Source organism: Podarcis gaigeae, assembly GCF_964106915.1.
Source record: "Podarcis gaigeae genome assembly, chromosome: 14".
NCBI lineage: Eukaryota > Metazoa > Chordata > Lepidosauria > Squamata > Lacertidae > Podarcis > Podarcis gaigeae.
In genome coordinates, this window is record NC_139690.1 from 8364839 (window position 1) to 8378519 (window position 13681).

Here is a 13681-nt window from a genome sequence, read left to right on the forward strand (position 1 = left end):
TCAGAGCCTTTCTCTGCCCTCCTCATCTCTCTGCCTCTGCATAGTTGTGCATGTTATAAAGTTTTAGTTTTCAAGGTTATTCCGTAATATAATGTTCATTAAATAGGACTCCAAGGTTTCCAAAGGACATCCTTTAAACTTAGTCACCCAATGGAAACTGGAGAGCTCCAGAAAGTGGGAGTGAGGGGTGGAGACAGCATGCAAATTCACCAGGTGGTTTTCCTGTCTAGGCTAGCAGGACATCACTTGTCCATCAGAAAAAGATACTTCACAGTAAGTACCCAGTGACCCATTTTCTGTTCATGATAGTTTTTGAAGCTGGAGAGACATTCCTACAGCAGCACGTTGCTAAGTGGCAAGTACATCAGTATTATAGACGCTGTCTGAAGGATTGTATTTCCCTATATGAGCCTGTCTGGGCTTTGAGAATTTCGGGGGAGGCCTTTTTCTTCGTCCCTCCATCTGCACAGGCATGTATGGTCAGGACACAAGAGAGGTCCTTTGTGGCTGCTCCCAGATGGGCGAACTTCGTTCCATGGGAGGTCACGAAAGCACCCTCTCTGCTTTCCTTTCACTGGCGAGCAAATTTTTTTTGTTTAAACAGGTCTTTGGTCATGAACTGGCTATTGTGGCAGAATTTTGGAAGGGTGGGTGTTGTACTTGTGCTTTTGAATGGTTTTAAGGGTTTTTTAATGTTTTTTTTTAAGGGACATGGGTAGTGCTGTGGTCTAAACCACGGAGCCTAGGGCTTGCCGATCAGAAGGTCCGTGGTTCGAATCCCCGCGACGGGGTGAGCTCCCGTTGCTCGGTCCCAGCTCCTGCCAACCTAGCAGTTTGAAAGCATGTCAAAGTGCAAGTAGATAAATAGGTATCACTCTGGCGGGGAGGTAAACGGCATTTCCGTGTGCTGCTCTGGTTCGCCAGAAGCGGCTTAGTCATGCTAGCCACATGACCTGAAAGCTGTATGCCGGCTACCTCAGCCAATAAAGCGAGATGAGCGCCGCAACCCCAGTCGTCCGCGACTGGACCTAACAGTCAGGGGTCCCTTTACCTAAGGTTTTTTTAGTGCTGTTTTTCATAGGGCTACTTATTTACTTGCTTTTTAATATTTATATTTGTGTATTTTTAGTGGTGTTTCTTTTAATTTATGCTGCGAAGTGCCTTGGGAGAGAGGTGGGATATAAATGAAATAAATAAAAAATAGAGCTGTGAGATTGTCTCTGTGGTTATGACATGGGGCTCTGTAGCATTCTACTATTATAAAGCATGACAGTTCTATTACAGTCTGTCCTATAAATATGGAATTTGTTAGAGAATCTTCTTGGTAAGCTGTCAAAGGCTTTTTTGGGGGAAAGAATAAAATCTAAAAAATTGCTAAAATCTAAAAAATGTGACTAGATGATTGAGGTTGCTGATATTTATATTTACACAATAGTATGCATGGCTATGCTTGATTTTTCTAAATCTTAAGAAAATATTTTTTTTAAAAAAATAATCTTAATGAGGTACTCTTTGCTTTTTCTTCGATTTTATAATGCATAATTTCTGATAGAATTTCTATTAGGCACAGTGCAGTGTTTATCCATGGATTTGTTGCTTCTGAAGGAAGTAGATAAATGTGACTTTTTATTGGCTCTGTGTAAAAACATACTGTGCCTTTGTGTTGCTCTTATGTTAACACTGGTATCTTATCTAAAATACAGCATAACTTTGGGTTGAAAGGATAGGAAGAGTTGCTTTCCTTTCTGAATTTTCTTTGTATGATGCATTGATAATGACACACCTTTTTGATTATTGTACATGACAGGAAATTTTAAATGACTTCCTTTAAAACAAAATATGTCATGGGTGTGGGAGGAGTGTTTTTATCATACTTTTATGACTTCCTTTAAAAGTTTACGTTGGAAAAAATTAAAACATTCTCCCTGCCAAAGTGGCATAAAATTTTATGGGTGGATTTGGGGATGAGCTCAGAAAGTACTCATTTCACAAAACTTAAATAGGGCGGTCAACTATTAAAATCTTTAAAAGTAAGTGTTTCATTACATTTTCAGAATAGATTACAAAAATCAGAACGATAGTAATGCAAGGCAAAACAAAAACGTGGATATCTGTGTTATAGTAGATCAGTCCGTATCAAGCTTGAGATAATCGTGTAATTTGAGAAATAAAAAGGGTCCAATCTTTTTGAATCAGAGTTCTCCTTATCATAGCCTTAGGGCAGCACTGCATATTATGATTCCTGCAGAATACACCAGTGTGGTATAATACTTGCGTTCCCCTGAAACAGTTACAGTGTCTAGCATTGCTATTAATTTAGTGCTCTCAACTTTTTTTCTTGAACTTTCCTATCACCCCGCCCCCTACCCCCAGCCACACACTTTTCCTTTTCATTCATCTCACTCTTTGCTAGCCAAACCTACTTAATTCTTCACAGCTTCCAAGAACCTTGAATTGCCTTCCAAATTGATGCAAATGTATAAGGAGTACTTGTGGCAACTAACAATTGCCTCTAGTTGACACTTGAAAATATCGCTGAAAATAAAATAAAAGAAGAAATAATGCAAGATCTGTTCTAATAATATGTTAAGCAGATGCAATTTCTAAGGGGAAATTATTATTGTTGTTTAATATGGTTGTAGAAGCCCGGGTAGTATTAGCCTGCTATTGGAAATAAAATTACAATCTTTCTATTTGGGAACAGAAGATCAAATTATGGAGTTTAGTCATAATGGTTATGCTAATGAGTTTTCATTAGGGTTAATGAAGGGAGACGGAGACTATACAATTTTAAAGAAAAAATGATATTTAGTGAATATTGAATTCAGCTCTCAGGACAACTAATTAAAGACAGTAATTGTTTCACTGTCTCATAAGGAAAAGTATTCTTCGAAAAGATTGTGAATGTGTTAGTGTTTTGTATAAACTTGAAAATATTCATTTAGTCTTTTATTGGTGTCAAAACAGAAAAAGGTTACCTTACCATCATACATTTTGCCCTCCTGACCTAGTTGTGTTAATGTTAATGATAAGTAACAACAACAATAATTTGTTACTTGTAGCCGGCCCATCTGACTGGGTTCCAACAGAAAATAACAGCACAAGTTAAAATTTAGATATTAAAAACTTCCTGATACAGGGCTGCCTTCAGATGTCTTCTAAAAGTCAGATAGTTGTTTATTTCGTTGACGTCTGATGGGAGGGCATTCCACAGGGCAGGTGCCACTACCAGGAAGGCCCTCTGCCTGGTTCCCTGTAACTTTACTTCTTGCAGTGAGGGAACCGCCTGAAGAGGTGGACCTCAGAGTCCGGGCTGAACAATGGGGTTGGAGACACTCCTTCAGATATACTGGGCTGAGGCCATTTAGGGTTTTAAAGGTCAGCACCAACACTTTGAAGTGTGCTCAGAAACATACTGGGAGCCAATGTAGATCTTTTAGAGCCAAGGTTATATGGTCCCTACGGCCACTCCCAGTCACCATTCTGGGGCCACATTCTGGATTAATTTTAGTTTCCAAGGCACCTTCAAAGGTAGCCCCACATAGAGCGCACTGTAGTGGTCCAAGCAGGAGATAATCAGAGCATGTACTACTCTGGCGAGACAGGGCGCAGGGGCTCAGCCGTCATACCAAGTGGAGCTGGTAGACGGCTGCCCTGGACACAGAATTGAGCTACGCTTCCATGGACAGCTGTGTGTCCAAAATGACCCCTAAGTTGTGCATCTGGTCCTTTAGGAGCACAGTTACAACATTCAGGACCAGGGAGTCTCCCACACCTGCATGTCCCCCAGAAACAGTACCTCTGTCTTGTTGGGATTCAGCCTCAATCCGTTGACCATCCTCCACCTGTCTCCAGACATAGGCCATTTACCGCCCTCACTGGTGTCACTCAGAAAAGAGACCCTTTCTCCTGTGTGCTATTCCCAGGTGGTTCAATAATCTGGGCACAGCAAGTTACCTTGGCATAGAAATATCTCCTCCTATTCTGTTTTTCTTTACTTTTTCTCAATCATGTTGTTAAAAGAAAAACCCTACAAAAGCATTTAATCAGTATATTTTTTACTTCCCTGGGTACTTAGTTGACTTTTTGCAATCTGCCCACACACATCATTTGATAAGGCACCTTCCTCTTGTGTCCCTTATTCTTATGCATTTAGCCTCTATTACTTTGAGAAATCCTGGGCCATTTTCTGCCATTTCGGTGCTTAAATCAGCTTACAAATAATTAAAACATAAGGCAGTAAAACATTGCATAATTTTCTATTTGTAGTAAAATGTTCATGTTTTAGCTAATTTACAATAATAAATAGTTCTAATTGAATCTATTCTTAAATTAGATGAGCCTCAGCAGTGTTTATTGGCCAGAGCTCCATATAATCTACTTAATTGAGCTTTCAGTTGCATGAAATTATTAAATAATCTTCTGAACTGTTGGAGTAGAATTAAAAGCAAAAAGAGGCAGCTAATTGCACAATAATTTTAGCTGTACTGCACCATTTCTTTCAGATATCCTTGAAGGTAGATATACATGGAAATATATTGCAGGGATTCAAAAGATAAAGAACTATTTATGTAAAGATTCTCTCGAAACAGGGAAGCCTTATTTCTAGGTCTTCCTTAGAATTGATTGTACAAGCTGTTTAAAAATAAATGCTTGCTCTCATTTCTGAATATTTTCATTGATTGGTTGGTTGGTTGTGTACATATAAAATGTGTTTGTACACAGACATACGCACCCTTCATATTTTCAATTAATTCACTTTCATCTTAAAATACTTCCATCCTTTTTCTATTAATGCTCAAGGAGCTTACAATAAAATTAAAACAAGAAGTTAATTGTTCATTGTTATTCTTATTTTAATGCAGTGGCACTTGAAATAATTTGTGAAATTAAGCATGCCAGGCTTGCTCTAATAATGATGGCATGCAGCACGATAGCTAGGTGCTGTTTAATCATGAGGAATAATGATTCATGAAGAGAACATGTTGCTGGAGTGAAAGATTGAAACTCTTTGGGAGTAGGGGTTTGTGGATCTCCTGTTCATATTCTTCACATACTGGTTGGAAATGGTTTCAAACTACCTTAGGATTGTCACACTCCTTTAATAGATGAATTCACAACTGAGCAACTTAAAATATGCACAAAAGAATCAGTACACCAAGCTAATCAATGTCTATTTTATTCTTATGACTAGTATAAACTTGTTTTTTCAGTTATTCAAAGAAAAATTGAAGTTCTTTTTGAAGTATGCTTATTTGATTGCAAATTTAATGACTTTCTAATAAATATTTCAGTGCAAAAAAAGCTTAAATGTCAAACTGATGTTTTCATTCTGAGGTGCTACTTTATCCTCAATTTTCACCCTTCCCTTCCCACTTCCATTATAATGGAGATTTGACTGCCTGCTCTATAGTGATGTCTCCTTTGATATTTCCCATTAGTTTTCAGTAGTTACCTTTTTTGCCTGCATGCCAACCTTCAGTTTAATGGCCTTTTTTGTGTGTTCATTTTGTTTTGTTTCCCATCGTGGTTTTGTTTATTTCTTTTTTGGTTTTTTCTGTTTTCTCTTTAAATCGTCGTGATGTATGCCCTTCATATTCCCCAATGTTTGCACATGACAAGATGTTGCCATCCCAACATTACCTCCCACTTCACTGACCAGTGCCACTACTGACCATCTAGCACCAGCTACAAGTGGACCGTTGCCTTCTGCCCCTCGAGATGTTGTGGCTTCCCTTGTCTCTACCCGCTTCATCAAGCTGACCTGGAGAACACCTGCATCTGATCCTCATGGAGACAATCTCACCTACTCTGTGTTCTACACCAGGGAAACCGTAAACAGGTATAATTTCCTTTTTTATATACAAATTTACAATATAGTAATTTCTTTACTTGACTGTTTTTAAGCTTTAGATTTCTTACCTGTACCACTCCAAAGGCCTGGTAAGAAGTTCAGAACTTTCCAACTAAAATAAAATGCTGTGACTTTTTTTTTTTTAAAAGACACATTTTATGTAGTTGCTTGGAGATACTTGGGCTCAACTTGAATTTTCAGAGTGAAGAAATAAGGATGAGATGTTGTCAGATAGACACTTGTGGCTTCATCCTGTTTGCCTCTTGCCTTGCTTCTTGTGAGAGTATCTGATGAGGAAAAAACAATTTGTGTCTGTCTATGCATTTAAACACTCTTAAGAACACACATTGAAAAGTATTATTGAAACTTTAAGAACTGACTTTGCAGATGAGTTGTTTGGATCTTAGAGCCATTGAATCGGCTTTGTTTCTGAATTGTGAATTCTATTCTTTGAGAATACCCTCCAAGTGAGGAATCATGTATTTCTAGAAGAATCAAACATGAATGCTGGCTGTCCTAGTTATAGCACTTATTTTGGGAGCTTTGATTTTGTGGGACATCAAAACTACTTTAGCTGGGAAGGAGTTCTTTAATTATGTTGGAAGCTGTGGAAGGCCTATGGTTTAGTGAGAGAGCACATGCTTTGTATGCAGATCATCTCAGGTTCATTCCCTAGCATCTCCAGGTAGGGCTGGGAGAGACATCTGCAACTGTGCAGAGGTCTACTCAAAGAATAACACTTACAGATAAGCAAATTCCCCATCTCCCCCATCATTACTTTGTCATTACTCTGTCCTGTGAACATTATTCTGAACTAATACCTTCCCTGTGGTGCTATCATTTACTGCTTATGTGTACCAAATATTTTCTAACCTCAAGTCTTTTCCCATGTGCCTTTTTTTTTTAAGGGAGCGTGTTGAAAACACAAGCCATCCTGGGGAAATGCAAGTGACAATTCAAAACTTGATGCCTGAGTCTGTGTATGTTTTCAGAGTGGTAGCTCAAAACAAACACGGGCCTGGAGAAAGTTCATTGCCACTTAAGGTGGCAACACAACCTGAGGGTAAGCTTTAAACATTTCCACCCTGTTTGTTGCTGTTGCTGTGGCAGATGGTGTTAAAATGTTTGTTTTTATCCTTTTCACACAATGCAGTGGTAGCTGTACTCTGATTAATTTGCTATATAATTCTGTATAATCACACTTGTATCACTTAAGCCTGGTTCCTTTAAGATATGCACATGTTATGTTAAAGTCAGTTGTCTATTTTAATGATTTAGAGATGATCCAGTGAAGGTTACCCTACTTCCAATCCTACATGGCAAAAAAAATCTCAGCATATTATTAATAGGACAATCCTATGCATATTCACTCTAAATAATTTCCATTTTGTGCAATAGTGCTTACTACCTAGCAAGTGTGTTTAGGATTGCAGACTAATTCTTATGTTGAAATTAGTAGTATTTAAAAGATAAGACTTCTGCCTGCATAGTAACAAAGGAAGTTTAGTTTTGGCTGGATCATGTTCTAAGCATGTGTACAATCTAATCTTGCATTGGATAATCCCTTACGGATAAAATTCAATTTAAGTTTATCTTTGGATGCAAATAGTTTTATGGCAATGTTAAGCTTCTTGCACAGTCTCATTATACTTGAGATGAAACACAAAGTACACTTATGTCAGGAAGAAAAAGAAGTTATGGAGCATAGAATCATAGAGCATAGAAGTCAAATTTGCTTTAAAAACTCCCAAGTTTGAATTATGATATGAGATACCACAATCAACTTAAGCATGGCCTTTTAAAAAACCAATTTAGCATAAAAATTGCCTCTCTAAAAACATTTTTAATTGCTAAAGTCCGGCCATTCTTTGTCTTCTATTTTCAACATCCATTTTAGGTTGGGTAGGTTGATTCACATTTTTTTGTTCTTTGTTTGTTTCAGTGCTCATTAAAGGTTCACTTTTCCCGTATCTTATTATTGATGTTCAGCCAGGAAATTGGCATATTGGGCAGTTTGAATGCTTTCACTTCCATTTTTTATTAACCACAGGTTAATGTTGCATCTGTATACCCTAAATTAGTTAATTTTAACTATAGTTTGTTGAAATAAGCTGTGTTCATAACCCATTGGTTGAGGTTTCAATTGTTTCAAAGAAAATGGGTTGCAGTTTTTGTGGATTTACATGAAACAACAAGCTGTGGATAATCAAAAATGGAAGTAAAGATTACAGAAGTGGAAGCAAGCATGTTAGCCTGAGATTTTCTATGGCTCATTCCCAACACAATAAATCAAGGTATAATTTAACATCCGAACCAGTGGAAAGGAATTAGCATGATTCAGCTGTGTGCTCAATTCATGGAGAGCCAAATTGGTTCCAGAACATGTCCATTCACACTGTTTCACTTAAATTCTGTTTAGAATTTAAGAGCTCTTTGCTTCAGATATGCAATATAAAGTGTAATGAATTTTTTTTTTAGTAATACTTATAATACATCTTGTTTATTTTTCAGTTCAGCTTCCTGGCCCGGCCCCTAATATTCGAGCATATGCAAACTCACCTACATCAATCACTATTAGTTGGGCAACACCTTTATCTGGCAATGGTGAAATCCAAAACTACAAGCTGTACTACATGGAGAAGGGAGCAGACAATGAGCAGGTATGATGCATAGCATAATATTAGCAGAACTTTAGGCTTTTTTACCTGTAGTAAGATTACTGTTTTCATTATAGTTCTCATTTCAGAATTTGGATGTTATTTTGTTGGATTTTATTAACAAACAGCAGGAGAGAATACCTTTTAATATTTTGCAGCAAATGGACATATTGCAATTGCTAGACAAATTCTAGTTTCACTTTTTGAAGTTTCACTCTTTGAAGTATTAAAGCTATTGTAGGTAAACTGAGGGTAGAATCCAAATGTTTATGGACTCTAATTCCATCACCCCCAGCTAGCATGAACAATAGTCACATATGATCAGTTATTATTTAGCCACCCCGAGATAAACAAATGAGATTCTCATAAACATGTACTAGTTTTCTTTTACAAAAAGCATCCATTGATTTACAGTGGTGCCCCGCAAGACGAACGCCTCGAGGGGTTCCACGTATGGCTCTGGTGGCAGTGACCCAGTAGTGCTTTATTCAGCTAAGCAGAATCAACAAGACGAATGCCTCGCAAGATGGAAAACCCGCTAGACGAAGGGGTTTTCCATTTTGGAGGCGCTTCGCAAAACGAATTTCCCTATGGGCTTGCTTCGCAAGACGAAAATGTCATGCGAAAATGCCTGCGGGGTTTTTCCCCTTTCCCCCCCCTTTTCCTAAGCCCTAAGCCGCTTATCAGCTGATCCACTGATAAGCCGCTTATCAGCTGATCCGCTAAAAGCCGCTAAACCGCTAATAGCGCTAATCCGCTAAGCTGTCAATGGGCTTGCTTCGCAAGACAAAAAAAACGCTATACGAAGAGCCTCACGGAACGGATTAATTTCGTCTTGCGAGGCACCACTGTACTTAAATGCCTTACCACTTTTTTATTGCCATTTTTATTTAACTAGATAGCCTGCAGGTCATTTATTTCAACTAGTGTTGAGCCATGGGGGTTTGATTTTGTCAAAACACATTTAACTTTGAAAACAGCCCCCTACCAAATGAATGGCAGGACCAGAGTGTTCACATATTCAGGAAGTTCTGCCGTTACTTTCCTGATTGGCTAGAATTATGCACATGGCTAATCTAATTCAAAATAGATTTGCCCTAACTCAAAATAGATTTGTTTGCCTTTGGTGAAGAAAGCATATAGCCAAGCCTGACTGACTTCATAACATTGCTAAGCCATCATATTTGTTATGTCACTGAGGCAACAGCCGTTGGGTGAACAGTGACAAAGAACATTTTCAAAGGTGTGGCAAACATTTCAGTCATATTTTGGATCTCAAATGCCTTGGCTCCCGAACAAATCAGCTCTCGAACGACTGAAACCCGGAAGTGAGTGTTCCGGTTTTGGAATGATTTTCAGAAGCCAAATTGGAAGCCATGCCTTGGTTTTCAAGCAGTTCCAGGAGTTGAACGGATTCCCGGAATGCATTCTATTTGAGAACCAAGGTATGGCTGTATAATATTTTTGAGAGCCATGGAGATATCTTTGGACAGGACTCCGCACTGTGTTTTAATTGGGTGTGTGGTTGTGTGGGTGGGTGAACTGTTTTGATATTTTTAAATAAATAACAAAAGAAAGAATGTTATCATGGTAGCCTTTTTCAGACAGCCATCTAAACCATGCTTATATTTTAGAGAATGTGCTGCAGCAAGTACTGAGCTTTTACCACCCTCCTCACTTCTGCCTTTCACTTTCATAGTTTGATAGCCAGCTTTGTTATCTACCTCGAGTTAGAATAAACCACAGCTCCCCTAATTTATATACGTGAAAGCTTTCACTCTGCTCATGCACAGATGGTAGAAGGAAATGTGAATCTGAGGTTCAGTGTGGCTTGTTCTTGATTATCTAACAATGATCTAGAGCTTATGATGAACAGAAATGAACAAAGCATTCATAGCAGTAGTCTTTTAATCCCTGGGTGTTTTAAAAAAGATGCATCCCGGTTTACATCTTTTCAAATATAGGACATTGATGTTGGAGGTCTTTCCTATACAATCAGTGGTTTGAAAAAATACACAGAATATAGTTTTCGAGTGGTGGCCTACAATAAACATGGTCCAGGAGTTTCCACACAAGATGTTGTTGTTCGAACTCTGTCAGATGGTGAGTATCTTCTGATTTTCAAACAAATTGCGGACAATTTCCTATCTTAAATGGATTTTTAATTGCCAAGTTTAGTTTCTGCATTATGGTACTACAGTGGTACTCGGGTTAAGAACTTAATTCGTTCCGGAGGTCTGTTTTTAACCTGAAACTGTTCTTAACCTGAAGCACCACTTTAGCTAATGGGGCTTACTGCTGCTGCTGCGCCTCCGTTGCACGATTTCTGTTCTCATCCTGAAGCAAAGTTCTTAACCCGAGGTAATATTTCTGGGTTAGCGGAGTCTGTAACCTGAAGCGTATGTAACTTGAAGCGTATGAACCTGAGGTACACAACAATGGCGGATTCACCAGCTCTGGAATTACAGAGCCCCAATGTAACAATGGCTCCCACCAGCCATTGTTAGGTTACACCTTAGTGCAATCTGAATGAGTCTTGATTGACTGCTTTCTCCCACAATCTGCCAGTTGCAGACTTACCAGATGTTACCACCACCCAAGTTTTCTCTTCTCTTCATCCTTGCTTTGAAGAAGACTTAGGGCAAATTCAAAATCTTGCACACCATTTTGTGATATTATGGTTGGCCTGTTATTGGATATTTTCTTATGGGCCAACGTAATTCTTTTCTTTCTTACAATTCTTTACTTACCCATTGAGGATAAATGTTTTAAGCCAGTACACATTTTAAAGCAGCTGATTTTATTACATCATGATGTGCTGTTGCAATTTGGTTATAAATATGATAGAAATTCTTAAATTCACTATTTGGGCTGTTTTCTATGTGGCATGTCTGTTTGTAGAATTACAGCATATTGTCTGGGTTTCTGTGTGTGCAACAAAGTGATTTCGCATTCACAGAATGTTTTCAGAGGATCATTGTAATACAAGTAACACAATGAGACTATATCTTATACAGTTCTCCAGTTTGCTCTACACATCTTTAGACTGCAGTTGAAATAAATATTGCTAAAGTTCTTAAGGTGCCGGGCCACTTAGCGTTCTGCAAGAAGTAAATTAAAGAATCAAACACTTCTATGAGTGCCCTTACCTACACAGACTGCTGCATAATTCCCTGCCCTGGCCTAGCTGCCTTCCAGTCAGCCTCCACAGATACACAGTAATTCTGAATAGGGTGCAGCTGGATTATTCAACCATGCCCAGTGCGGCAATGCAAAAGAATGTCCTGTCCTCCATAGAGACTGTATTACCTCTCTACATGAGTAACTGCTCTGACTGGCCTAGAACCATATCTCATGGTGTGCTTTTCTGATGTCGAGTAAACCTTTTTTTGTGTGTGGATAAGGTAAAAGTTGACTCTGTCAAGTCTAAGAATGAAATATGCTTTCAATTTTTTTGGAGGAATATTCTCTGGCTATCAGAAACTAATGTTGCTGTATTTCAGAGTATGTATATTATATCAATAGCCATTTTTGTAGACTTTAAAGAAATTGTTCTCTTTATGAAATATATATCCTTCCTGTCTAGTTGCTCACAGAATTTATATAGAATCCGCAAATAGTTCCTGTCCACAAATTGGTGAGGCCCAGACCTTTCTGGTTCCCTGTAAGCAAACTACTGGTTCTCAGTCCATTATTGAGTGTTTACTCTTTGATGGTTATATACTGTACAGTGCAAGGACAAGTTCATGCTGTAAAATATGTAGTCTGTTACTGAAAATCCCATAAATATGGAGAGACAATATAGAATATCATAAATTATACATAACTTAATTCATGTATATAGTTTATTTTGACACTCACTCTTGAATAACTTACTTTAATGTTTCTAGTTCCCAGTGCTGCGCCCCAAAATCTAACTCTGGAAGTGCAAAACTCCAAGGTAAGATACTCTCAGTTTGTTTCTGTAGATATACTTGAAGAATAGAAGTAGCTCAGATCCTCTAGCACTTGGTTTCCAAGGGGACTCTCCACATGACAATTCCCCATGTATTAGCTCAATTTACAAATTATGGTTTGGATGAACAAGCAAGCATGATGGTGTGTGCACATTATTATTCTTTTTGGCTTAGAACAAACCTTGGCTACAGTTTCTGGTTTGTTTGGAATGACACAAACCGTGCCTGGGTTTACAGAAAATTCTAAGCCCAAACCATGGCTTAGTTCTTACTAGTACAGCAGCAGCAGGACCATGGGAAGAGTGAAGCAGATGTAATTTTCATAGTTTTACTTAATGTTGTGTGTGAACCAGATCATAGATCTTTATCATCCTGAGTTGCCTGTTTTTCTTAGCCCAAATGCTGAGCCTATGAGCAGTAACAATTTTTTTGTTTCTATGTATCAACTGGTTCCTTTGGTCATCTACATTTTTTGAATGTTTTGGGCAAAATTTCAGTTTGCATGCTTAACACTGGAACAGGTATTATCTAGTAGTGTCTTCTATTCAGTGTGCTGCTGGTTAAGCAATTCTTTGCTTCAGAAACAGTGAATACAAGTATTTCCAATATTTCAGAGTATCTTTTGGAGATTATTTGGTATGGAAGAGAAATATAATTCAGATTTGACATATACTAGTGCCTGCAAATTGTTCATGGTCTGCTACTTAATTCCTAAGATGTGAGGGTATAAAAATCAAATACTGTTCTCTGCAGTCTGAACTGCAGAGCTGCTTCGAGATACATCATTTTAATGCCTAAGGTGTTATGTAAGTTTGCACACAATATTGCAGATTACATATAAATTGTTTCCTGAACCAGTCTAATGGAGATTGATGAAGCATGAGAATTAGCATAGTTTAATGCAAAGAACATGATTTATACTGCCTTTTAACTTCCCACAGAGCATTATGATGCATTGGCAGCCCCCTCCTGCAGGAACACACAATGGGCAAATTACTGGCTATAAGATCCGTTACCGAAAAGTGACTCGCAAAAGCGATGTGACTGAGAGTATTGTTGGGACACAACTTTCACAGCTAATTGAAGGTGAGTAGGCATGCATTCTTCATCTAAAAGTAGAGTCAGCTAATTACAGGTTCTTTATTCAAGCAAGGCTATTTAGCATGTGCTTCTCATAGTAAGGATGGGCAAAGAGATCTTTTCTGAGAGTTGTA

At 38.2% G+C, this 13681-nt stretch overlaps 1 protein-coding gene across 16 annotated transcripts in view; it reads left to right on the forward strand.

Moving 5' to 3' along the window:
- Positions 1-13681, forward strand: part of NEO1 (neogenin 1) — a 105189-nt gene that overhangs the window by 56164 nt on the left and 35344 nt on the right. For 9 of the 16 annotated variants that reach the window (XM_083712430.1, XM_083712432.1, XM_083712434.1 and 6 more), the window contains exons 8-13: positions 5623-5842; positions 6763-6917; positions 8366-8514; positions 10476-10614; positions 12402-12451; positions 13409-13553. In XM_083712430.1, coding sequence (XP_083568556.1) covers positions 5623-5842; positions 6763-6917; positions 8366-8514; positions 10476-10614; positions 12402-12451; positions 13409-13553 — 858 coding nt within the window. The remainder of the gene's footprint in view (positions 1-5622; positions 5843-6762; positions 6918-8365; positions 8515-10475; positions 10615-12401; positions 12452-13408; positions 13554-13681) is intronic. The other 7 variants (XM_083712435.1, XM_083712437.1, XM_083712433.1 and 4 more) reach the window with 1 other exon arrangement.